The following is a 26,948-nucleotide window of genomic DNA, read 5'->3' on the forward strand; positions in this document are numbered from 1 at the left end:
GGCTCAGATCTTTTAATAAGTGCCGCTGTAGATTTTACAGTGCCAGTTGGCTTGACCAGGCCACGCCACAGCCTGTTAAGAAAATCGACGAATCGCAATATAAGCTCAACCAATTCTTGTTTTTTAAAGTCCTTAAGGATATACACTTTGCAATCATTGCGCCCTGGAAAAAAGAAGTGTAAAGAACTCTATGGTCACCAAATCACATGACATTCATGCTCATGAGTATATGTAAACATTTGACCACAAATATATATTGATATTTGATATAACATTTGTTTATAACTAGAATTATGAAATAATTACTTTTATCATTATCTTTCACATGATATGTTTTCTACCCCAAATTTAAACCCTCTGCATTTTTGTATGTTTTTTGTTCTGATCAATGACTGTAGAAAAAAAGTCATTGCCCTTTAAAATATTCATTTGGACTGCAGATACCAAAATGCATTTCTTTTTTCCGTTATGTTTGAACTGCCTTCAGAATAAAATTAAGTTTTAAAACATTTCTAATAAGGAATTTTCACAGTTTCTTCCATAGCTTTTCCATGAACAGCAAGAAATAAAACAATGAAAAGATTACACATCATAAGACGTATGGAATATCTGTATGTTTATTATTATTATTAATGGTGGCGATAGTAAGTCGTAGTATTATTTATTTCGAAGGGTCATACCGGAAGTTAACTTGATTTTGCCGGCTAGCTGTATTATGGCGGTGCTAGAAGGAAACTAGATGATGTCTTTTATTTTGCAATGATTTATAGCTTTTGCATTCCCGTCCAGATTACAATATAGAGATATAAATGTGTTACTTCCGTATTAGTTTCTACGCATAGACACGAAGCTTGTTTGGAAAATCCGAGCGTTACGCTTGCTGCTTGCTTTGCTAGTGTGCTCCTTGAGAAGTTTAGACATGTGCACACAGACGAAGGCGGCTGCTCTCATGGCCAACATACCGCAGGCAGACATCGACCCTTCCGGAGTATTTAAGTACGTCTTGATCCGTGTTCATAGCCGAGAGGAGGGGGACGACTCGGAGGTGGATATAGTCCGAGGATACGGCTGGGCTGAGTACCACGGTGAGTAAGGACAACGCTCAGAGCGCTCTGTTTTAAGCGTAAAATACACCTCCATCTGCACCTGGACGCACCAGAGATGTACCCCCGAGATCAAACAAACAAACAAACAGATGACCCAGCTTTGCTTCTGTCCTAATACTGACTCATCTCGAGGACCTGTCTCCCACCTCCGTGTTGTTCTTGATTGTCCTCCTACCCTCGCCATACCTACAGACTGTATGTAAACGATGGACATAAACAGTTGCCCTCCCAGTGGCTGTTTTGTTGTGGCCATAGTCAGAATTCATCCAAAGCTTTAACAACCTGTCATTAAAAACATGGCCGCAGGTCATTGCACAACATGGATAGCATGCTGTTAATTAACACGCTTGATCAGCATCACTTGTGAGATATTTTGTTTGTTTTTAATGATGATTGGACAGTGCATTGCTCTGAATTGTAGGACAGCATTATTCCCTGTCCTTTCATGAAGGACAGTGACCAGTGTATCTCCTGCTAAATGAGATGATAAAGGGAGGGACCATGTTGCAAATAATAATATTACTTATAACCAGCTTAATTAACCCCATCTAGATGGGACTGGCAAAAGAGAGAACCCAAATAAGTTCATATAAACACAGTTATACTGTTGTCACAAGACACACTCTAACAATTGTGCCCATTGATGATGAGGTCAGAGATTGGTCTAAAGTAAAAGATTTTCATGTCATTTCTCAAGTGGTGCATTAAAAAATTAATTATTTTGAGTTTCATAATAATTTGAATCTGCCTCCCCATAGTTTCCTGTTCTACCTCCGCATATAACCAACATTAGGATGTGTCTAGGTGTCCACAGGTGTGCGCACATGATTTCTTCCCTGAACTTATGTTCACTTTGAAATCAGTGTGTGTGTGTGTGTGTGTGTGTGTGTGTGTGTGTGTGTGTGTGTGTGTGTGTGTGTGTGTGTGTGAGAGAGAGAGAGAGAGAGAGAATGAAGCAATGACTCTGATCCATCATAAGGAAAGATAAGTTTTTGTCAGTGCAAAACAGGGTATAGTAAATGCAAGAGAGACAGGTGAGATATTTTAAAAGGGAAAAAACAGACAAACTGGACCTGAAAATATCTTAAAAGTTTATTTTGTGACCCAGAAAGAGTAAATGGCCTGTATTTGTATAGCGCTTTTCTATTCCCTAAGAACCCCAAAGCGAGTAAGTAGAAGTAATAAGAGTAATATTAAAACTAAAAGGAGGACGCATTTGTCGGCTGCATTCGGAGTCTACGAATTTGGACAGCCTTTGGTGCATCGCTGTGACGTAATCCGTCTACACATGCGGCCTCAGGAGGATGCAGCCCATGAATTTGGACACCCCCTATATCCCTGTCCCATCCTGATCACGCCAAAAATAATCTTAACATGTTCAATTTAGCTGCTTCCAGCTAGGCCTCCCCTATTTTTTTTTTTTAAGTTTTGTTTTTTCTTTTTTCTTTTTTTGCTACTTCACTCAATCCTATCAATCAATCAATTTATTTATAAGCACATTTAAAAACAACACAGGTTGACCAAAGTGCTGTACGTAGTAAAAAAAAGTAAAAAGCATCACTCTGTGTTCCACCCTCTTCTTAATGTCTACCACAGCCATCCCAGTCCTTTTTGCATATCCACCACCATCTATCGTTCAACATTTCTCTCCTTAACACCTTATCGCCTCTGTTCCTGCATGTCCACTGAAGTCTACTTTAATATCCACTCACGCCCTCCTTCAGAATCACGCCTTCAATTTCCAGCTTCAAACTCATAATCCTGTCTGACAGTCTTCACCTCCACAACATTCTTCATATACTCTTGTCAAGATTACCTCTACTCTATTTTACTTCATATCTACACCATAGTAGAACTATCTCGATCCACCTCCAATGCTTCTGGCCTCGCTTCCGTTCCAGCTGTTTTTCTGCACACACAATATATCTACTAATCTTCCCCCATTCATAAATGCTCTCTGTTTACCAGACAGTTTCTACACTTAAAGTCCCTGCTCTCTCCTTCACACTCCTAATTTTCCTTCAGTCTCGCTGCCTCCTAACATGCCTTCTCCCTTTCCTTTTCCTTTGTCTTTGGCCAACACAAGGCAAAGTTTCAGCACAGTTTCTAAGGTCAGCCTGTTGGCCAGCAGCATCATTTTTACTTCTTTTTTTTGTCAGGGTAATATCTTATCTACTACTACTCTAAATTGCTATTCTAATATAAATATGTATAATTTATATGGATTTCTTTCTATTCAACACAATTCATAATATAAATATTAAATGGAAAAAGTAAAATGTATAGACTTTGTTTCTATTACCCAGTTATTAGTAAGTACATTAAGCAAACATTACTAAGAAATGAACAAAGAATTTCTGTGTGGCTCAAGCACACGGCCACAATATGCTCAAATATCCCTCATGCCACAGATAAAGTGCGGCCTAGAGAATCCACATTTCCCCAACCAGTCAAAAGATCTGTAGACTTTATGCATGGCTCTGCCCCTATCCCCTACCCAACCTCCACCTTTCCTCCGCTTTGTCTCTTTTATATTGTGGAGGAGGAATTATCACCACCTCCAGCCTGTCGTTGATAGCTCTGTGCAGACCATACATTAAGGCCTCACCGTGCCTGCGCTTTCTCCTCAGGCTCAGCTTTTCACTTTTTCACAGTTTTGACCTTTTCTCCTCCCTATGAGCTGCACGACGAGCTTGTTGTGCTCCTTGGTTCTATAGGGGAAGCAAAGACACTGTTTTACATCTAATGTATATTTTACATGTCTGTGCACTCATTGACCGACTGCCTCATTTTGGCTTTGGAATTTTGTAATGAAGGGATGTTTATGTAATCCGTTGGTGCTTATTATGTAGTATTGGTACACAATATGGAGCGGCACAAAATATTATAAACACTGTATAATAACAGGCAGCCTTCAGGATAACCGCAGACTTTATGAATGCAATACTGATGGCTTTGCATTTAGTAATGACAGGTCTGTGCTGCTCTCTGCTGGACAACACTGAAAGCACAGTACATGCAATTTTATTTAACAGCTGACCAACCTCATGAAACTCAATGAACACTGTATGGACACATCCACATACCAAGCAGGCATTTGAAATTATAAATAAAACTCCAGTTACAAACTCTAAGTCACCAAGCTATATTTTCTAAGGCAATAATTCATACTTTGATGTAGAAAATATTCCAAAAACTTTGTTTCTGAGTTGTATCCATCCTTTTCCCAGCTGACATCTATGAGAAGGTAGCAGAGGAGCTGGAAAGGGACGGGCACTTGGACTGTGAGTGTATAGGAGGAGGGAGAATCAAACATGACCCCCAGGCCAAGAAGATCCATGTCTACGGATACTCCATGGTGGGTGATTCTGATCTGTAAATACTGAGAAAGTATGAATACAATGATGGTTTTTGGGTTTTTTTTAGTGGTTTAAATCAAATGTTATTTCATCTTTCTGATGAAACACTGATGTGTCTTTTTTGATCACAGGGATTCGGAAGAGCAAACCATGCAGTGACCACTGAGAAACTCAAGGTTCGGTATCCAGACTATGAGGTGACCTGGGATAATGAAGGCTACTGAAATAAACTTTAAACAGCTTCTACTTAATTCCCTGTAACCCTGGACTGATGTATTTTTTTTGTAACCCTTCGTTATCAGGCTAAACACATTTAGGATTTTTCTTTTTATTAATACAACAGCTTTAAGTTTTCACCTTCCTTCCTTGTGTAAAACATAACAGCTTTTCATAGTGTAGCTAATAATTTTTTTTTTTTTTTTTTTTTTTTTTTTTTTTTTTATTAATATTTTTGGATGGACAGAAACATTAATAAATAAATATACAACTGCAATAATCATACTGTCAGTTCTCTGTCCATTTCTAAACAAACAAACAAACTAAGACAAGCAAACAAACAACACACTAACAAACAACAAAAAAAAAAAAAAATAAATAAATAAATAAATAAATAAATTACATAAATAAATAAATAAATAAAATAAATAAAACCCAGGAGAAACAAAATAATACACCGCCTCCTGGAAAACATCAACAAAAACAAAAACGAATAAGGGTAAAACCCCCTGGTGCAAAAAAAAAAAAAAAAAAAAGGCAACAACCAAAATACCAATGACACATGAAATATCCCTCTAAGAGACCATTTATCATAATGTCTAAGAGACATTGTCAATGTACCGCAAAAAGGGACCCCAGACCTGCTCAAAAATATCTTCTCTTCCCTTCATTCTATACATAACCCGTTCATATGATGCCATCCTAGACATTTGTTCGGTCCATTCCTTGAAAGAACAGGGGCTGGATGACTTCCAATGCCTAAGAATTACCCTGCAACCAGTTATAAAAGCCAGACGCATCCACAATCTCTGTTTTTTTGAGAGAATGTTATCGTCAGGTAGTAGGCCCAGGACGCATATAGCTGGAGATTTAGAAAGATTAAGTTTAAAAATATCATTCACCAAGTTGATAATCCCATCCCACAAATAATCATTTTTCCGACATGTATACAACATATGAACTAGAGTCCCGACTTCCTGCTGACATTTCCAACAAATGTCCTTATCTGCGAGCTTCAACCTGACTAACTTACTGGGTGTCCAATAGTTTCTGTGAAGCAACTTGTACTGGATAAGTTGAGACTGTGTTTCAGGTGAGCAAACATACCATGATGAAATCAGCATCTTCCAACTGTCCTCTGAGATCTGGATACCCAGATCTTTCTCCCAACACCGCCTCAGTCCCCCCAAACTGGGAGCATGTGCCTCTCTGAAGCTCCCATAAAATTTAGATGCCCTGATTCTGTTATTGTCAGGGGTTGCAAACATCTTCTGAACACTAGATGGAGGGTCTAGATTATTTTTCAAAATGGCTTTAATACAATGTCTTATTTGAAAAAACCTCCAAATTTCCCTTGGATCCAAATTGAATTCTCGTCTGATTTCTGCAAACGATTTCATGCCAGTCTGCCCAAATAGGTCCCCCATCTGATTAATACCTGTCCTAGCCCAGGCCTCCCACCAGACCGGTTTCTTCCCTATTAATACTTTCTTATTATACCAAATAGAGGCTCTAGCGGTGAGATAAGGGCTGCTGTTGGTATATTGGTGAGCTCTAAGCCAGGTCTCTTGCATGAAAGACAGTACTGGATCTTTAAACGGTACTGGCCTACCCTTCTGAGTAAGGAAGGCCTCTAAAGACGAAGGGGCCACAAGACTTTCCTCAATCCCAACCCATGATGGCTTATCAGTAGAGGAATTATGTATCTTAACTAACTGAGAGAGGGAGAAAGCGTAATGATACCAGACCATCTTAGACAATGCCAACCCACCACTCTCTTTAGCAGCATATAATTTAGACCGATTGAACAATGGCTTTTTACCTGCCCACACAAAACCCTCTACACATGTATTATAAAGCTTTAGCAAATTATGTGGGACTGCTATCGGTAACATGTGAAGAAAGTACTGAAGTTTAGGGGCAATAATCATCTTCACCAAATTAATTCTGCCCAAAAGGGACAGATTTATTTTAACCCAATTCTGCAACAGCGAACGGATGTTTTGAATCACTGGGGAAATATTTACTTTCATTATGTTGTCTAAACCAGGGGTCAATTTAATCCCCAAATAAGTCAGACCCTCGGGCTTCCACTTAAAATGCCATGAACTCCTCATAACAGGCGGACACATTTTAGAAATAGGCATAGCTTCAGACTTAGACCAATTTATAGTGTATCCAGAGATTACAGAGAAAGAATCAATAATTGAGGAAATTGCAGGAACGGCCTGTTCTGGGTTAGTTGAAATCAGTAAAATATCATCTGCATACAAAAAAGTTTTATGTTCTTCTTGACCCAAATCCACCCCTCTAATTTTCTTACATTCACGTAAAGCTATGGCTAAAGGCTCCAAAAACAGAGCAAAAATGAGAGGTGATAAGGGTGAACCTTGTCTAGTACCCCGACTTAACGAAAATGAGGGTGACATTATCCCATTGGTAATAACTGTAGCCATTGGATCTGTGTATACCACCTGAATCCACTGCCTAAAAAAGGGACCGAAACCAAATCTCTTCAAGGTATGAAACAGAAAAGGATACTCAACTTTATCAAAAGCTTTCTCTGCGTCCAAAGAGAAGGCAACGACAGGGTCTAGCTTAGTCCTGCTCTTCCAGAGTATATGCAATAACCTACGTAGATTATCCGCAGAGCTTCTATTTTTCACAAAACCGACCTGATCCCTATGCACCAAATACGGAAGAACTTTTTCAAGCCTAAAAGCTAATATCTTAGAAATAATTTTTTCATCCACATTAATTAATGAAATTGGGCGATAATTCCCACAATGCTGTGGGTCTTTCCCTTTTTTATGTAATAACGTGATCACTGCCGATCGCATACTAAACGGTAGTCTCCCTCTTTGAAACGCATCTTGATATACCAACAGTAGTCTTGGAGCTAGTTCGTCCACAAACACCTTATAAAAATCTGATGGAAATCCATCATTACCTGGAGATTTACCCACTCTAAGGCTGCCGATTGCCTGCTTAACTTCAATTAATGTAATCTTACCTTCTAATATACTTCTTTGATCTTCCGACAGGCTGGGAATTTTAATAGAAGAGAAGAAATCTGACAGCCTCTGTTCCTCCACCAGTCCATTAGAAGTGTACAGCTCCTGATAATATTTAGTAAAAATATCATTTATTTCTTTTTTACTAGTAGTCAACTTATTATTATTACTAGGATCAAAAATAGATGGTATAAGGTTACTAGATTTTATCTGCTTAACCCTGTGTGCCAACATTTTACCTGTTCTCTCCCCTTGTTCAAAGTACTTCTGATTTAGACAAAACATTGCATATTCCACTTTTTTCTCCAATATGCTATTCATCTCAAATTTAAATTTAATTAATTTGTTCCATAAGTCCCTCTCTGGGAGCAACATATGTTGTTTTTCAAGCTCCTTGATATCCTGTTCCAACTTCATCAGCTTATCCCTCTCAGCTTTTTTAATCAAGGAGCAATATTGAATAAGGCGCCCCCTTAAATAGACCTTAAAAGCATCCCAGGTCATTCCAACGTCGTCAATAGAGCCCTCATTGTACAACCATGTAGCTAATAATTTAATGAATTTGTCATGTGGAAACATTTAAAATAAATGACTGCCTGCGCTGGCTTTGCAGATTACCGCCTCTCCTTCACTGACTCGTTTTAGAGTCATGATCCCTCATAAATTTCTTTGGAAATTTAAGTTACAAAGCAAATCTTACAAGTTTTGATGTGGGGTTTTATTGTGAAATGTGTGCTTATATTATGTGCCTCTTTCCTGCAGAGCAGAAAAATGACAACACCCCATCTCTTTGCTTATCTTACTTTTTACAGCAGCTATGGTCCAGATTCCAGCGTGCTGTAAACTGTTGATTAAAATGGGCACAGTTGCTAGATAAAAGTAAATGAACTTGATGCTCCTGATTACTACCATTGTGCTGAAGTATTCTGAAATGATTCTGACATTCTGACATATAGGATCCAATATTTATAATATATACCCAAAAATCCAATATTCTGATATATCATCTGATATTTACCCAGTGTGCGTAGCACAGGTATTTCTCTCGATTTCTGACAGGTTTACAAAATGACTTGCATTTTTTTAAGCAATATAACTGAAAATAAGTGACTGAGATCATAAGTTCATCAGGAACATATTCACTGAGGTCAGGTCAGATTTAACAAGCCAATTTTCCCATAGACTTCCATAAGCCTGGAAGTGTTTGCAACCAAGGCTATTGCCATCTGTTGGCTTTTTAATTATCAGATATATGCTAATTAGTGCTTGTAGAGACTAATAAAATACTAGAATTTCACTCAACAAAACTGAAGAACAAACGTCTTGGGTAAGTTGTATCACACATAAAGACACATTATTAGTCAGATTATTCCATTAAAATGCTTCAAAATGGGCCAACACCACAAACACAGTGGAGATGAGCTCAGTGACTCAGTAGGGAGGTCAGGCAGTTGGCAGTTCTCAATCAACTGCAAATTTCTCTAAATCCATGACCTAACAGAATTGAGGGTTTGTTTGTTTGTTTGTTTTGTAAATTAAGCATGTCATACTTTATGGCTTTATGGGGAAAAAATGTTTACAAAATGAACACTGAATAAGACTTAAACTAGTGACTGAGGCCATAAACTTATCAGGAATAGGTTTACTGCGTTCATAAAGCAGGTGAACTAAAGCAAGGTGGCCCCTTGCTGCCATAACAAACAATACTGGTTTAATGCTGTTCCACACTGGCTTCCATTTTCAGATTTGGAAACTATGTATAACTTTTCTATACAGCATATGATCCACAGCATATTTATGCCAGGACAGAAACCTGACAACACATTTTTTATTCTACATATGTTCAAACAGTACCTGAAACACAATTCACAATGTATAACATGTGTTAGAAAATACATATTAATAATCAGTAAAGATAACTGTGGATAAAAATGCATTCAAATGTTTAATTTAAAATAGACAGTCATGTAAAAAAAAAAGAAAAAGACATTTTTCACAGGGCTCTAATGCAGTTCTGTGAAGGACTAAGTATCCTTACGGCTTCCATGGTAAGTAGCAGCTAGGTGCTCCTAATCTGATGCAATTGATTAATTGATCATCACTAAGTGTGAGCATCTCTTCCAAGAAGATTTAGCATTTTCCCGGTCGGAGCTTTCAAGTGTTAACACAGCGCCACGTTCTTCCCAAGAGTGGGCACCTCAGTAAATTCGACCCAAGGTCAGACCGTGCAACGCTCAGAGAAATATAAAACAAACCCAACAGCTACAACTTAGACTCTACAGACCTCAGTTAACATGTTAAATGTAACAACTGTAAAAAGAACATGTATGGTTTCTTTGGAAGGATTGCCCCGGCGTGCCATGGTCTCTTAAAAGAACATGGCAGCACATCTTATATTTGCAAAATTGCACGTAAACACACCACAAGTCTTCAGGACCTTACTCAACCAAAGTAGAGATGTTTGGTCATAATGTGCGGTGCCACATTTGAAGAAAACCAAACATGGCTAATGGCAAATGCCTTATACCAACTGCCACGCATGGTGGTGGAGGGGTGATGATTTGGGCTTGTTTCAGAGCCACAGGATCCGGGCACCTCTCCTGTCACTGAGTCAACCGTGAGCGCCTTTGAATACCAATGGATTCTAGAATGCAGTGTTATAAACTGCACCTATTAATAAAGACAAAGATAAATGAATCTACTGAGGTAATGATGTTGGAGTAATGCATGCGTGACTTAAAGCAGGATGCTGCCCATGTTTCTGTCTTAAATACCTATGCAGCATGACTGAGGTAAGCTAAAATCGCTTCCGTAAACTGCACTTTGCATCTGCTTTGCTCTGCATTTCTATATCCGCCAAGTAAATGAGCAATGTCCGGACATCCGCCATCGTTTGTAGGAGATTATTTTATAATTGTTGGCTGCTGTTGCATGATGGGTGATTTTAAAGTCCAACTGTTATCTCTCATGCACAGAGAAGAGGTCAGAGTCAACAATAAAGTCTCTGCAGGTTGTCGGCAAACCTTCAGATTGATGTGGTGCAAGAAGGGAGAAAAAGAAGATGTTTCATGTGAGGAGCTTAGCGCTCATTCTGCTGTGGGCTCTGCAGTGGGGTAAGAAAACCTTCAATTAGATTTTAATTATGTGCAGCAATAATGGTGCTAACTATTCCAAACTGAACTTGTGCAGCCCTGCTACACATAGATTGAAATAATGTCTTGACAAGTCAGTTGATTTTGGATTTTTTAATCAAGCCACAGTCAGTAAAAAACTAAAAAATTAGTATTTGATAAAGAAGCCACAAGCAGTTGAAAGATTTTCTCTTTCATCTCAGTCTCAGATGCACAACTGTTGTTGCTATGGAGGTTTTTGCTATCTTTGGGAATTTAGGCAACCTGGCATTTGTTTTCCATCTGATAATTAAAGATCCACAGACAGAACAGACATGTTGAGACAGAACATATAATTAACCTTAATATTTAATATCACAAATATAAAGGATAAAGAAATGCTCAATGGGGTTTTGAGTATTTCACAACTCTAAGAGTCCAGAGAAGACTTCAATATTTCAGGTAATTTTTGATGTCAGGTAATAACTCCTTACTAAAAATGTGAGCTTTCATGTGTGATTTATTTTCTAACAAAATGATGATGTGATGTCTTCTGGGATATTCAGACTCAAAAATCAAATGTCTGGTGTCCTGTCTATTTTCTAGCTATTAGGTTACTGAATCATAAAGTCTTGAGTCTTAGTCAGAGACGTTTGGTTGGACAGATGCCTTCAGTGGATGGTGTCACCCTGATTACCTCTCTGCGGTCTTTGAGCCTGTTGGCATTAGATGGGTTGTAAACCTTTGAGTCATGAGTCATGAGAGAGTTTGGGCCTGAGTCACACACCCAGAAGCAAAGATGGAAAATATTTGAGTATTTTCAATCTTTGGCTGGAAGATATTTGCATATTTACATCAGCTCTGACAGGTTAAGGCTTCTACTAATAACCTGTTGTCTTTTAATAGGAAAGGCTACAGTTATTTTTTGCAGTCCATAGTGATCATTGGTCTGATTTTTGACCATCTCATACACCCTTGATCAGCAAGTGTAATTTCACAGGACAAAAGAAAAAAAAAAGAATTTTGTGTTTCATATTCTTATCCAGCTGCTGGCTCTTCAGCTCAGTCGTGTCAAGCTCCTGGGGGGAAATGTAACTTTGTGCAAGACTGTCCAGACTGGAGTGATGAGCAAGGCTGTGGTAAGTTTTAAAAATGTAATTTAGTCCCATCTATAATCGGATTTTTATTTTATTTTTTTGCCATTTCTTGTCAGATTTGTCTCAAAAACTGGAAAATGCTTCAGTGCTGAGTATGCTGAATATTGTATTTATTGTATTTAGGACAGTGCATGATATTGAACATAAATGTAAAAAAAATTACATGAATGTAAACATACCAGATTATAGCCAAGGGCTAATTTCCATCTGTTGTCCTTAAGCATAAAATGTGATTATATGATTAGCATCACCCATAGATTTGACTTGACTATATCAATGTGATCATGTTACATGATCATTATGGTCTCATTAAGCTTCTGTGTTTTATTGACATTCTGAAAGGGGAATTTTAACTAATTTTGAGATGCTGGTCACTTATGTTCAAATAAAACAATCATCATATTTAAGATAAAAATTAAAAGACCCTGATTTTGCATCTGTGGCATCTGCTTGCTACGGGAAAACTTAGCGGTTTCTAAGGTTTGGTCACAATTTCTAGATTTTATACCTACACAGCAGGAAAATTTTACTCCAAATTATGGTAGGGTAAATAGTTTTCTTAGTGGAAGACCTCTCCTGTAATACACAGTATTATAACAACTGAATGCTCTGTCACCCCTGTGAAAGGCTACAATGGAAAGGGGTTTGTGTGTGACTTTGAGGATGAAGGAATGTGTGGATGGGCTGACACGTCGCCCAGTGCACAATACAAATGGGAGAGACATCAGAGAGGGGAAACAGTGCCTGACAGTGGACCGTCCACCGATTACACCACCGGCACAGCCATAGGTATTGTACAGTCTTTTTTATTGTCATGTTTATAGTCAAAGCTGTATTATTGCAAGTATTTTAGAGAGTCATCCTGCATTAAACTGGAATGGTAATATCTTAAAATGTTCTAATCAATATGTCTTTTTACAAAGGTTGGTTCATGGGAATCAGTGCAGTGAATGAAGACTTGCTCCACACTGCAGTTTTAATCTCTCCAGAGATTAATCAGTCTTCAACAACGTGTCGCCTTCGCCTCAGATACTTCCTGTGGGACTCGGGTAATGATGGCAAATAACTGCATGTCATATATTTAGATAACCAGGTTTTTTCCTCTCCGTCTCTCTCTGTTAGTCCTGTTTTTGGTCATAACAAGCCCTACCTTTAAAAATGTACAATGTTTCTTTAACAATCTTTAAAGATAAAATGTATTTCCCCTGCAGCTGTCGTGCTAATGAATACTTTAATGTTTACTTTTTACTGTAGGTAACACCGGTCTGGGATCTACGCCCTTGTGGGCATCTGTCCTCTACCCAGGTGGTGAAGAGGCTGTTGTTTGGCGTCCTGAGGCCTCCAGTGTTCGTGCCTGGAGGGAAGCTCTCATCTTTCTGGGCCGGATTCCCTCAACTTTTCAAATCCGTCTTCACTCGCTGCGGTCAGTGGGACAAAGAGGAGATGTGGCCATAGACCAGCTGGAGTTTCTAGACTGTGCTCTTCCCTGTAAGCCCCTCAAAAGATCCCATTTGTCCCTGCCTTTTTTCAAGTCCTTGCAGAGTGTTTTACAATCAATTAATTCCAGTAAACTGATTCATAAGTGATAGTTTTTTATTTTCTCTTGATCATCAGCACCAGTCCCCGGGGGAAACTGTTCAGCAGGGATGGTGAAGTGTAACAACGAGGCCTGTGTGGAGGAGCGCCATCTCTGTGATGGCAGCGATGACTGTGGTGATGGATCTGATGAGCTCAACTGCAGTGAGAAATCTAATTTCACCTGAATCCCATAATAAATATGTAGGAATATTTTAGTCACAATACAAAGTAATAAAATTGGTGGGGAAAACAGACTTATTGTTCACAAAAGTTCAATCAAATTAAAAAAATGTCTGCAAATGTCACTGGAAGTACGTTCAGACACAGCTATAGTCCCAGTCGATGCGCCGGTGTGTACAAGCGTATTTTACATGGTGGTGTAGCACCACCATGTATTTTGATCAGTGTGCTAAAACCACTTTTGTAGTCCTAACCATCAGCTGACCTAACCAAAAATGTCATCATCATATCATCAGTGAATGACACGCGGCTCTTTGCTCTTGAATAGGACACCTGTGCACAGGGTCCTTTGTCCCATTTAGCAGAAGTGACATAGAGTAATAGGCCTGTGCAATTAATACAAATTAAAACGTAATTACAATTATAATTTCAAGCATGTGTGAAAATATTGCTAAGATGCATTTGTTTTTTCTATGGCACTTCTTTGTTTATTGTTATCAAGCTAAAACTCCAAACTCAGTCTCCAACAGTGTGTGGCAGGTTTAGTTCAGATTGGAAGACAGACTGACTTTTGTCAACAGGAATAATAAAACGTGGTTAAAATAATAAAACTGACAAGGAACAACAAATCCAAATCCATTGTCAGTACGATTTAAAATAATCATGAGTGCCTTGGGTTGCAAAAAGAAGATGTGTTATTATATAAGGCAGTGGAAAAGCGGTTCTTGTGTATTTTGCTCAGTTGCCTCAGAATAAACATTCCTGTAGAAGCGACTCATATCAATATCATCTTTTAGCTTTTGTAAGAAATGCTGAAATCAGAATGAATCATCTTACATTAAATATCTTTGTCAAAAGGAGCTTTTTATTGGTAAGGACCAAACTGTCTTCATGTTAATATTTTAAGCAAAATTACTCCAACAAAGTGCTGCGGCTGGAATGGCTGCCATGTTTCCCAGTAACAAAAAACCTGATTTTGTACTCAGTACTTTGTAAAACAGAGTTTGCTTGAAGGAGGTTGCTTGTGATCGAGAGGCAACACAGGTATTGGGCAAAGATCGGTATGTATTTTTAAATAATATTTATAAACCAGGTTTAAGGCTTTAAAAAAGTTGCCACGATGACCATGTCCATCTTTTATGGACAGTACACTTCATGATGATGACTATTTGTTCCGTCTTTGTTTGTTGCGTCCCCAGCTCAATATGAGTCCTGTGACTTTGAGGAAGGCCTGTGCATTTGGGACCTAAGGTCACTTTCATCATTGAAATGGGTAAGGACAAATCAGACACAGATCACCAACACAGATCCTCTGAAAGGACCAGGCAGAGATCATTCTAGTAACTCAGCATCAGGTATGATATTCAGACAAATCAGAAGACCCTTTTGTATTTTTGATACTGAAGCTATCCTATTACTCCTTACTGCTAGTATTTGAAATGCTTTTGTATTAGAAATAAAAGGCAGATTTAAAAAAATACTATGTCATTGTTTTTATTTCAGGTCATTTTCTCTATGTTACGGTCCCTGATGAGGGTCTCAAAAGGGACTGGGCCTCCTTCCAAAGTCACTCTCTTGAACCCACCAACAGTTCACATCCTTGTAAGGTGAGTCCAAAACTGATGCCTTCGTTCTTCAGCGGCTTTTACTTTTACTGTTTCACAGTAGTCTGAAACATTCAAATGCTTTGAAAAGGTAAAGATGTGGAAAATGTTATTCACAAATTGAATTAACAGTCACATAAGGGTTATTGTTTTTTTTAAAGTATACTTTCTTATTTAAAAAAAAAAGGGGGGGGGGGAGGGCAGGGATAGCTCAGTAGGTAGAGTCGTGGCCCCATGATCGGAAGGTCGGTGGTTTGAATCCACTGAACGCCTACCCTGAGGTACCCCTGAGCAAGGTACCGTCCCTACACACTGCTCCTCGGGCACCCAATGGCTGCCCACTGCTTCACTGAGTGAATGGGTTAAATGCAGAGAGTAATTTCCCCATGGGGATCAATAAAGTACACTTTCTTTCTTTCTTAAATTCCTGGAGAGAAAAGCATTTTTTCATCCCTCATCTTTAAATTAACATTGTTAACAATAATTTGAATTCAATTCCTAATTTCACGAGTTTACTGCACCTGCCTGTTGTAGATGGTGATGTACACTCACCAGTTTGGGCCGAGGTCGGGGGGTTTGACGGTGTTGGTTGCAGATAAATATATCTACCCAGTGTGGGAAAGAGGTGGCTCTCTAGGTGATCTCTGGGTAAAGGCAGAGGTGGAGATTGTCACCAACGTCACTTTCCAGGTAAGTGCCTCTCACAGGTGAATTAATAACCGTAATAGGGAAGCTGGGCTTCACCCATTCCAACTCTAAAATAGGGATATTGATGGGTTACGACTACAAATCTTAAAAAAAACAAACCCTGAATAGCAAAGAAGTTATTACATAAGGTAAAGATCAGTAAAATTAGGTTTTTGTAAGTAGGTAAAGTTTACAGAATCAGTTAAGTCTGGCCACAGAAATTCATGTAGCTCGGAGGTGCGATGATTTGATAAGAGATGATTCATCCAAGCCACTACAGTAATCTATGTAATGTTTACTGCTAATACTGAGATTGGTGTTTTGGTGAGCCAATTAAGGATAGCTGGGAGTCATCGTTTAATCAAACACTTTTCCACACAGAAAACTTTAAATTCTTAATACATGAACATTATGAAATAGTTCAGAGGGAAGTTGATGTTGTGAAGGCAACAGTGGTTAAATTTTAACTTTAAGCTTAAATAATTAAAATATGAGGGAAAATATTTTTACCTTTTCACATATACTTTAATTTACTTTAACGGAAATGATGGTGATTATTCAGTTCAGTTCAATTCCATGTAATATACCAAAAGCCGCTTTATATCATAATGTAAAGACCCTGCAATACTGGGTCTCCATGTACCTATGTAATTAATGCACACAAATCCATATATATATATATATTTTTTTCATTATTGTTCTACTAATATATATAAGAAATATATCATAATATAATGTATTTAAAAAATAACATTTAAATGTAAACATTTAAAATGAATATAACATCGCCTAAAAAGCAAACAACAACATTTTATAGATCGCATTAAACCAAAGCTTCTCAGCTCTAGCGTACAGCTTCTACATGCGCATAAATAATCGAAAATCAAAAGTTTCTGACTTTAAAATAAAAAACATTTGAGATCTGAATGTAATACTCAATAGAAAGAAAAGAACAGTTTACATGCGACAAATGAAGAATAAAAGAAAAGAAAACATCTCTTTTAATTTGAGTTTACGTGACTACTAAATGTAATTTAGTATTTTTGTACTCACAAAATTCAAAAATCCAGCAGCTTGGAAATAAGCGATTTAGTTGTTGTTGGGCTTTGTTTTTTTGTTTTTTTTTACCTCTTTTATAGTGTAACTGATGAGAATTTTAGTTGAAATATAAAATAGCTAATCTGCTCTTTTGAATTATTTTCTCCCTATAGATCCTGATTATGGCAGCAATCAGAAACTTTGCATATGGAGGTATCGCGATTGACAGCATTGTTTTGTCTCCCGAATGCCGCTTATCAAGCAGTAAGCTTCTTAATTGTCTTAACTTTGAGAAAAAACATCTGCAGGGAATAAGTATAAACATCTTGTGTCGTTGAATGACTCTTGCTCATCTATGGAAGTATTATCTCTTCCATAGATAATACTTCTGTTGAAACATTCCCTGGTCCCCCTAAAAATCCATGTGCTGAACCGGATAAGTTGTGTGATTTTCATATTGACTGTGAAGGAGCAGAGGATGAAGCTAAATGTGGTGAGTGTATTCATCCTGCTTATTCGGTTTGACTTTTTTAAAATGGTCTGCAAAGTTTTAAATTATTATAAGACTTTTGATTTTATGAAATGAAGTGATGCTGATTCCAGCAGGGTGTTCCTAAACTTAACCCAACTCTATTAATAATAGCTATTTTATTTCAAGAAGAAGGTTAATATACTTAAAAGAGTCTGCTGGTAAATAATTAACTTGTATTTTACACAATTTCATTGCTAATTTTCAAAAATAAATTAAGTAGGTTGTGTTTATTGCTTTGGTTGCTCCTAAACTTTACAAGTAATGTCTCATGCATGGAACATGTAATATACAAGGTTATTGCTGATTATGGTTGCATTTTTAATCACTGCTGTTAACTGCTGTTTCTTCAAAAACCTCTTCTGCAGGTGATTTCTCTTACTCTCAGGGCAGCTCTGGGTGGACTGACACCAGTCTTGGGGGTCAAGGTTGGGTACTATATCAAAATTCCACAGCCCAAGGTACAGACAGCTCTTTCTGGTATTCATTTATTTATTTGTTTAGTGCTAATTTCATAGTACAATTTATTCCCATGGGTCTATTTTCATCTGTCAGAGGAGTTTCTGTATGTAGCCAAAGCTCCAGGCCAGCAGCTGACTGAAGCCCAAACACGGACCCCCCTCCTAGGCCCCACTGGTCCCAATTGTAGCATGAGCTTTGATTATGCACTAACTGGGAAACCCAGTTATATTGGTAAGTTGTTGCCCTGCAAATCTTTTTATTCTTTCCAGAACACAAACTTGGTATGCTGTAAATAACCCCGGTTGCATCTTTCTGCTGCAGGTGATCTGTCCGTCAGAGTGATCGACAGCTCAATGGGCACGGGGCCTAAATTGTGGGAGTTTAATGGGAAGACTGGACCAGAGGCAGAGAATTGGCAACACGCTGACATACTCATTGGATTCAGGAAAAATCGATTCCAGGTCAGCTTAACTTTAGTCTTGCTGTTCAGGTATTTATCATTTTGCTCAACTAAAGAGATACAACTCCTCTTCTCATTGGCTGACTCTCATAAACAGAAAATTTGAATAGTAGCTGGGTGGGGCTTCTGTGCCACTTTGATGATATCAGCTTTCAGTGAGGTCATCATACAAAGCCCGAGATTAAACATGACCTCATTATTTAAAATATTTACCTTGTTTAACATGAGTGCCCATCGCTCTAACAGTACACATGACATGAGCTATATTATTATATTTTTAACTTCAGTCTGAAAACTATAGTCAAAAGAAAAGAGAGTTTTGGGAGGTTTAAGCAACACACTCTATAGGAAATCTGCCAATGGCACATTCAGAGGAAGTATAAGCTGAACCATCTGCTCATGGATTTGAGATCAGCTGATCTGACACAATTGATGTTGAGTTTCACTTTGTGGCTTGACTAAGCTAATGCTATGCTATTTGTTTTTCTGTAACACAAAATCAAACAATGAAACAGTTAAAATATTATTTAACTCATTAGACCGCTTTGTTTTATCTTCACCAGCTTGCTTTTGAAGCTCACGCTAAGAAACTTTGTCAGTGCTCCAAGATTAAAGTGAAAAATGTCCAATTTAGTGACTGTCATGTTGACTATTATCCATGGTCTCCAACAGGTAACTTTAATATCTACTTATAATTTACATAATTTATGATGCTCAGTTTAAAGTTTTTCCAGTAAATTGTCTAGCACTTGCTTAAACCAACCAGTTTTGTGTGTGTTTGCCCAGGATTGTCATGTAACTTTGAAGAAGGACTGTGTGGATGGTATCAGGACAGCAGCGACAACTTTGACTGGACAATGCTCAGTGGGATGGACCATACTATCAGTGTTGGTAAGCTCATTTCAAATAAATTAATCTAGCATTTTATACAGGCTTTTAATCAGGGAGCATCTCAGATGTACATACTTTTAAATCCTTTCCACAGACTCACTCTCTCTATTAGAAAACCCTCAGTGTGGTTTGGTGCAGGTGTAATGCTCTTAACTGCTGTCAGTAATGATTGGTCCTTGTTAATTGATTTTTTCAGCTGACATTTAGGATGTTATTCTTGTCACAAAGCTGAGAGATGTTTCTTTGCTATAAACTCCTTTCAGTCCCTGTCGATAAATGATGGAAAGCACAGTAAAAGTACTTTGTAATAATTTAATGTAATTTCTTTTGAATAGTTGCCATAAATATAATACAAGTTTGAAAGTGAAGATACTAATTTTGCTAAGCATTATGTCATTGGTATTATACTGTGTCAGTGTCTGATGCCGACCTGTCTGTCTGTTGATGTTCAGGCAGAAGCCTTGTCGTGGACATGAGGAGTCCATACCTGCACGGTTTGTTTGGACGCTTAATTTCCTTTCCACAGTCACCGGGTCCTAAAGATTACTGCCTTTACTTCTTCTACAAAGTCTATGGGCCAAATGCAGGTGATGATAATTTGACTAAAAGAATTTAATATGTAAATTTAGAATGAAAGATTGTTTCTTCAGTAAAAAAAGAAAAACAAACCTTTAACTAGAAATCTCTGATAATTTTCTTCCAGGTACTCTGAATGTGAAGCTAATAGATAACAAAGGTTTTGAGATGGTCCTGTGGACCCACAGTGGAGCTCGTGGAAATGTTTGGCATGAAGCACAATGCCCAGTACCGCACCAGATCTCAAAATTTCATGTATGTAATGACTGCACACAGCACCAGTGAAATTACTAAAACAAGGAAATCCATCCTTTTTTCTTCAGCACTTATCCAACTGAGGGTCATGGGTACTGTAGCCTATCCCAGCTGACACAAAGTGAAACTGATTTTAAACAAATGGTTTGAGTTTTTGGAGAAACTTTGCCCACTTGTGGTAAAACAAAACATCATTGCAGCTGTAAGGGAGTAGATGCCCTTCACAGGTAGACCTATCCTGCCTGCCGCTGGTTTAAAATGCAGCACTGACGCTTTTTGCTTTTATGAAGAATAAAGACCACATCTCCCTTTAACTCATCACTGAGTACAAGTGAAGTGCAGAAATTATTTTGGTCAATTTTTTAACAGCTGAACCTCTCTTCACCTCCAAAGATCTTAAATATGTATAACGACCCACAATTTTTCTTTATCATTTTTACCATGATGCCATGCCCACTTATGCCAGCTTTCTGTCTTATGTTTGTATTTTTTGTTGCTTGTGCATGTTTTTATTAATTTACTTCTGTCTGCTTATTTATGCTTATGTTTCATCTGAAACATAGATATCAAGTTTCTGTCAATGACATTGTCCAGTATTTGTTGTTTTAAAATCCCCTGTACACATTAATTAACTTGGCTTTTTAATAGGAATAGTTAATAACATCTTCCTTCTCTTCCAATTCATCAACAGCTGATGTTTGAAGCCGTTCGCTCTGGCTATGATGGACTCATTGCCATTGACGATGTGGCATTCTTGGAGGGTCCCTGTACCAACCCAAGGATGTGTTCCTTTGAAGGCCAACAGTGTGGGTACACCAGCTCTAGTAAAGATCAGTGGCTCCACCGTAGCGGATACACATCCACATCAAATGGGCCCAAATTTGATCACACCCTGGAGACTGAACAGGGTGAGAAACACCCCTGCTGTTTAACATTAGAATATACATGCAGGAGACTGAGAAATTGAGAATTGTGTTCATGCGCTGTATGGTCTCTATCCAGGTTTCTACATGGTTGTTAACACTGGAGCAAGCATCCTTCCCTCAGGTAGCACTGCAGTCCTCACCTCATCTGTTCGCCAAGGAACTACCCGTACTGAGTGTCTAAATTTCTGGTATCACATGGGAGGAGTGAATCCAGGTGGGCCAGCTTCACAGAGGAAAACACAGACACACACATAAAGTTAAACTAATGGAGTGTGTCCCATAGGTTCTCTTACAGTGTATATGAAGCCAGTGAAGGGAGAGCGGGTCAAGATATTTACAAACAACCTGAATCAAGGAGATGTGTGGCGTCATGGCTATGGCAACATTTCGAGCTCCCTTGAGGACTGGCAGGTAAGTGTGAAGGCAGATACAGACTTTTTAAGCCACTTTTAATGTGATTAATTTATCCTTCACATAAAATAAACTACTCATTTAATAAACTCATTTATCTAAAAATATGAACATGTGTGAATTCAATTTTCAGCAGTCTGCCTGAGTCACTCACACTCTCCGCTCTCTCTATACTGTGCAAAAATTTCGAGCCATCTCACTGTCATCCCATCAGCAAAGAACCAATTTTAGTTTGCATTTCTAGACACATCATTTGTTCCACTTTCTTTAGCTGAATAACACATAACACACATAACACAGTTTGAAAGGCATAAAACAGTCATTTTACACCAACAAAGTGATTCCCATAATGCCATTAGCTGAAAACTTTGGCATGGTGTGCACTATGCACTTAAAAAATTTGAGGAAACCAGATAAGTATCTACAGCAGGTGTATCTGTGAGCTATGAACTTAATTAATAGGGAAAAAAATCATTATCTGATTGGCAACAGCTTCATTTTTCAGCATGCTAATGATCCCAGACACACTGTCAATGCAGTAAAAGCATATCTGTGTCATGACGCTGTGTGTGGCAGGCAGGTTAGGACCCAAATGTAGGACTGAACTTAACAGCTTTATTTCTGGAAAATACAAATAACTAAATCTAAGTAACTTAACTGACCGGTTCTCCTAGAAACATACACTGCAGGCACTGAACAAACGGGGCAAACAGCAAGAGGGAGATCATCACAAGGAGCACAAAAAGACACAGACAATATATATACATGAAGGAATCAGGGCAGAGAGGAAACACCTGGGGAACACGGCTGGATTATAATCTAACTGGCAAGACAGGGGAACAAACACTGAGACGTGACTGACTAAACAGAGAGAGAGCAAGAGACACATTGAAAATATATAACTACAGAATTATGACTATACATGGGGCATGGAACAGAGGGGAGGCTTGACAACAGAAATGTAAAGACTAGATAAGAAAACTAAGGTGACCTAAGAATACAAATGTTAAACAGAAGGCTAACAACTATAATAACCAAAACAAGGAACAGAATCTTAACCTCAGAATATTAAATAAACCAAAATCAAAAGTCCAAACACAGAAACGATGGGTCACAGACCCGTGACAATGACAATCTGGATAGAAAAACACACAGTGGAACACTATCAATCATGGTTCAACCTCCCTAAATCCAGGACCTCAGCATTTCTGAAGCAATGTGGGATCATTTTGACAGAGAATTTGGAGAAAAACGAAGGCAGATCCAAGATAGTCAAGAAATAACTTTTAATTTCCTTCAAGATGCCTGGAGAACTATCCCTGAAAACTACTTAAAGAGATTACTGAGGGTCTGTGTGGAAGAATAAAGGTGGTCATATCAAATAATGGCTTTCAATTAGAATTCTACAAATTGTGTTTTTGTGTTGTACAGTGAATCTTCATGCAACTACTTCAGGTTTTCATAGCAAAAAACAAAGAAATGAGTGGTGCCTCAAGACTTTTGCACAGTAGCTTTTGATCTAAGGACTTTGTGCCCGCTGTTCAAAGCTTATTTTGTGGTAATTTTCTTCTGCAGTTGGAATTTGAGGTTGTCGGAGCTGGAGGGAAAGACACTTGCATTGCAATCGATGACATCTTTCTTTCACATTATCCCTGTGAAAATCAAGGTTTGTACTGACATGCCTCATCAAGATTGAAATCACTACAGATTTTAAGAATGCAGTAAAAGCAGCACGCAGCTCTATGTATCTAGATACTTTTCCTCATGGGCTTTAACCAAGGATCCCGCTCAGACTTTAAGACTACAGTAAAAATGACTTAAAAATATTACATTCTTTAGACATATTTTTGTTTGTCTTCCATTTTGTGCTGCATATTTAAAATTGTGGCTTCAGTGTGTCTGTACTACTCTGTGGTTACACTATGCTGAGTTAGAACAGGTTTTTTTTAAGTCTGAGGCTGGATGATGCTCTTAAAGGCTAGAGAAGTCTTTTACTCACCACTGGCCACAGGCCAAAGAAAATAATGCACTTAGTGTTGCACTCCTGCGGTGAGTGAAACCACAATTGCCTACAGTACCACCTAGAGAAGGTGTAAGCCAATTTGCACTGGTGTATTTTTATGTCTTTAACCCACTAAAATAAAGGCCTTATATTAGTTTTCAAAAACTACTCCGAGTACATGACTACCTCCTCTATAATATTTTATCCTACTCAATATTGCACAATTATAGCGTAATATTTATTTTGTTAGATTCCCCAGGTTCCAAGTGTAGTATGGAGAGAGGCATGTGCAGCTGGAGCAACACTCAGAACATGACCATAGACAAACTGGACTGGGAGCTGACGAGTGCAGAGATGGAACGTCACTACCCAATCCCACTTGACGACCACACTTTGGGCACAGAAAAAGGTAAAACCAGAGAGAAACAAACAACTAGACAGCTGGCGGATGCTGCAAAGTCACACTTCTTATCTTCTTTTTCAAAACACCCTTCTTTTCTTTTCTGCAAGGTCACTTCCTGTTCTTTCCAAGCAGCAATCGGACAGAAGTGAGTCAAAACGCTCTACTGCTGAGCCCTCACCTGCCCCCTACTAAGGGCACCTGCCTGAAGTTCTGGGTCTATAAAAGCCAGTCATGTAAGAAAGAAAAAACATATTCAATTTATGTCAGTTTTGAATGCATTTACCTGTAAATATTTTTAACCTTTTTTATGAATGACTTCAGCGGACTGCCAGCTAAAAGTATGGAGACTCTCCGAAGGTTGTTTCAACCCGCTGGCTGAGACCGAACTTGTTGGACTGTGGAAACGTTTTGACATCGACATCACATCTACTGAGAAATACCAGGTCAGGCTCATTTTTTTAATGGCTGAATACACTTAGTGACTTGCTGTTGTATGTAAGCATGTACGACCTACTGCAATCTCTGCTGTCATCTTACTTTTCCTGTAAACAGATTGTTTTTGAAGGCGTCAAAGGTACAGCAGGTGTGGTAGCTCTGGATGACATCGAATACACCATCGGGATCAACTGTGCTAACAAAGTCACAGATCCAATAAAACGTATGAGCAGAACTCCCAGATTTCTATTCAAACTATTGCAGACTGTATTAGAGGTTTTTAATGTTTCTGCACAATGTGCATGCTCAGATTCAGTGCTGAGAAATTTAAAAAGCAGCAGTCACTGCTAAGATGGTTTTTTTTAAATAAAATAAAATTTCCTAACTGACAAAGTGAATTTAGAACTAATATGCTTTTAATAATATTCAGTTTTTCAGCACTTTTTTTTAACCATTCAACCATTTGACTGAATTTCTAACTACAATGTAAAGTTTGGCTTCACTACATTAATGAGACAAATACTAAATGTTTCCCATCTGTGCTGCAGCCTCCCCAAACCGAAACAATGCAGGAGGGATCGCGGCGTCTGTGATTGTGGTCCTTCTGCTCATCGGCACGTTGGTCGGCCTGCTGGTTTTCTACCTGCGAACACGACAGACATCACCTTCCTCATTTGTTGCTGGTTTCACTAATGAGTCTTATGACACAGACCTCACAGTGAGTAAATCTGACATTCAGACCCTTAAGAACACTTGTCAGAAAGCAAAAGGACAAAAGCATTGCCCATATGATCAAAAATGCTGATTTTTACCTTAATGTGTCTTAATTAATCACTAATAATTAATTAGAGTTCACTTCAGCAGGACCATGTTACAGTTCCGCAGACCCAAAACCCAGATGGCAGCTGGTTTCAATAATGTCTCTGTGAGTATTTAATATGACATTTGCTGTTTGATTTCCAATCCCTATAAGAGGCAGCTTTATAGACTTTTCTGCCACCAGATGGTAGAAATAAACTCCAGAATACTTCATATAAACTAGCACTTAAACACCAGAGACAAAGTAACATGGTACCTGCTGAAGTCCTATCTGTCGCCACCTGTTAAATCTCTCATTCATACATTTTCTTACCAAAGTGCTGATTCACTGGGTTTTGGCTTCAGAGGCTGTACATGAACATAAAAAATTTTTTTATAGGCTTCTTTATTTCATGTTTGAATTTCATAAATATGTTAATAAATCATGAAATTAATGGTCAAAATAACGGAAAATAGAAGTTATCTTTCATGTAGCAGTTTATCCAAAATTGACATTTTCACTTCACAACAGTCTGACCTTTTTATGTTTTTGCAGGTCTCTTGTAACACCAGAGAAATGGAGGTGGAATGAGACTCAAGGTACAAAGGTTCTGCCACCCAAAGGTGGTTTGTTGAAAAAAGGTGATATCACAGCAGGAGAACTACTTATGTCACCCATACATCACACACACAATATGCAAGCATAGCTCACACACTGACCAACCAAGCTAAGCCTAATTGGTGAAGATACCTCAGATCAGATGTGACTCTGGCTGTGGATGGAAAGAAGACAAAAGGAGGTCTAATGTGTTTTGGATGAAAATTAACTTTCTCTAAATCAAGACTGGGCACAGCCCATGAATGACAGAAATGGCTGTAAGTAGATCCTTTTAGGTGTCTCAGAAACCTCGAACAGTTATAAGTTAATTTTAAGTGCAAGCAGCAGAAAGATTTCAGTAGTTTAAGCCCCCTTTTTATCTTCTAAAATGGGCACTCCTATTTTAGATAAAATAATTTGCTAGTTGTGGGAATAAATACTCAGCATATGGAAAAGTAATATAACTTTGTCTGTTCATAAGTTTTTTTTCCCCAGCTTCAGCCTAGAGACTACATGTTTATAACAGAATAAATGGGCCACTGGAGTTTGAAACTATTAAAGTTTATCAGAACCCTTGAGTTGCAATATGTAAGTGGAGTCCAATTCATATTAGGGACATAAACTCTTAATTTGTTGTTCAAAAAGAAGGAAAGTTGTGGACAAAAGAGAAAAGACTGTAAACACGCAGGTTATAGCCTTGAGAAAGTTGCATTTAAGTGGACGCTGAGGTGCGCTAGGGTTTGTAAAGATTGTTAGAGTAATGCAATGTTTTAGATGTACTGAAGGGTTAATTTTACTCTGTTTTAAAACAAGCTGTGATTGAGCTCTGGTAATAAATAATGATGACTACTGCAAGACCAGTGTTTTTTTCTCTGATCCCAGATAGTACTTCTGGTGTATGCAGGAAGTAGGTCTAAAGATTTTTTCTGAAATCATATAAAAAAAAAACAACTATAATTTATTTAAAGATTTGAGTAGTGAATTACCTGTTAATTATAAATTAATCAATAAGCAGTAGAAAATATAAAAGAGTAAATCGGTCATCTGAATAGCTAGCCAAAAGTACGGCTAACTGACAACATTGTTAGCTTCTAAAAGTATAGGTAAATAGTTGTTGGCAGGTTGTATGTAGAAGCTAATGAAATAGCTTGCT

The 26,948-nt window shown here is 38.1% G+C and overlaps 2 protein-coding genes across 4 annotated transcripts; both read left to right on the forward strand.

Moving 5' to 3' along the window:
* Nucleotides 1-693: 693 nt before the first annotated feature.
* On the forward strand, nt 694-4,868 carry phpt1 (phosphohistidine phosphatase 1). The gene is made up of 3 exons (XM_080864193.1): nt 694-1,085; nt 4,337-4,464; nt 4,597-4,868. Exons 1-3 carry the CDS (start codon nt 920-922, stop codon nt 4,687-4,689), a joined length of 387 nt encoding a protein of 128 aa, XP_080720319.1. The 5' UTR covers nt 694-919; the 3' UTR covers nt 4,690-4,868.
* A 3,373-nt stretch (nt 4,869-8,241) lies between these two features.
* On the forward strand, nt 8,242-26,650 carry mamdc4 (MAM domain containing 4). Of its 3 annotated transcripts, none has more exons than XM_080864162.1 (29): nt 8,242-10,808; nt 11,852-11,944; nt 12,590-12,751; nt 12,886-13,011; nt 13,217-13,450; nt 13,577-13,702; nt 14,920-15,075; nt 15,224-15,327; nt 15,859-16,014; nt 17,223-17,313; nt 17,429-17,542; nt 17,947-18,039; nt 18,134-18,271; nt 18,362-18,501; nt 19,064-19,172; nt 19,287-19,391; nt 19,844-19,978; nt 20,095-20,222; nt 20,914-21,130; nt 21,225-21,362; nt 21,432-21,559; nt 23,135-23,225; nt 23,812-23,970; nt 24,072-24,197; nt 24,286-24,407; nt 24,517-24,622; nt 24,948-25,117; nt 25,261-25,324; nt 25,754-26,650. In XM_080864162.1, the coding sequence occupies exons 1-28, from the start codon at nt 10,757-10,759 to the stop codon at nt 25,315-25,317; spliced, it is 3,576 nt and encodes a 1,191-aa protein (XP_080720288.1). In that variant the 5' UTR covers nt 8,242-10,756; the 3' UTR covers nt 25,318-25,324; nt 25,754-26,650. The 3 variants fall into 3 exon arrangements, with proteins under 3 accessions (XP_080720288.1, XP_080720289.1, XP_080720290.1); XM_080864163.1 differs by having other exon boundaries at nt 25,264-25,324; XM_080864164.1 differs by lacking the exon at nt 25,261-25,324.
* Nucleotides 26,651-26,948: the final 298 nt, after the last annotated feature.

Source organism: Rhamphochromis sp. 'chilingali' (assembly GCF_963969265.1).
Source record: "Rhamphochromis sp. 'chilingali' genome assembly, chromosome: 2".
In the NCBI taxonomy this organism is placed as follows: Eukaryota; Metazoa; Chordata; class Actinopteri; order Cichliformes; family Cichlidae; genus Rhamphochromis; species Rhamphochromis sp. 'chilingali'.

What these genes read in the sequence shown, in the direction of transcription:
- phpt1 (XM_080864193.1), top strand. Translation starts at nt 920, where the DNA reads ATGTGCACACAGACGAAGGCGGCTGCTCTCATGGCCAACATACCGCAG. An exon ending in CGGCTGGGCTGAGTACCACG is followed by an intron (nt 1,086 to 4,336) that starts GTGAGTAAGGAC and finishes TCCTTTTCCCAG; the next exon opens with CTGACATCTATGAGAAGGTA. An exon ending in ATGTCTACGGATACTCCATG is followed by an intron (nt 4,465 to 4,596) that starts GTGGGTGATTCT and finishes TTTTGATCACAG; the next exon opens with GGATTCGGAAGAGCAAACCA.
- mamdc4 (XM_080864162.1), top strand. Translation starts at nt 10,757, where the DNA reads ATGTTTCATGTGAGGAGCTTAGCGCTCATTCTGCTGTGGGCTCTGCAG. An exon ending in GGACCATACTATCAGTGTTG is followed by an intron (nt 19,392 to 19,843) that starts GTAAGCTCATTT and finishes GTTGATGTTCAG; the next exon opens with GCAGAAGCCTTGTCGTGGAC. An exon ending in AGTCTATGGGCCAAATGCAG is followed by an intron (nt 19,979 to 20,094) that starts GTGATGATAATT and finishes ATTTTCTTCCAG; the next exon opens with GTACTCTGAATGTGAAGCTA.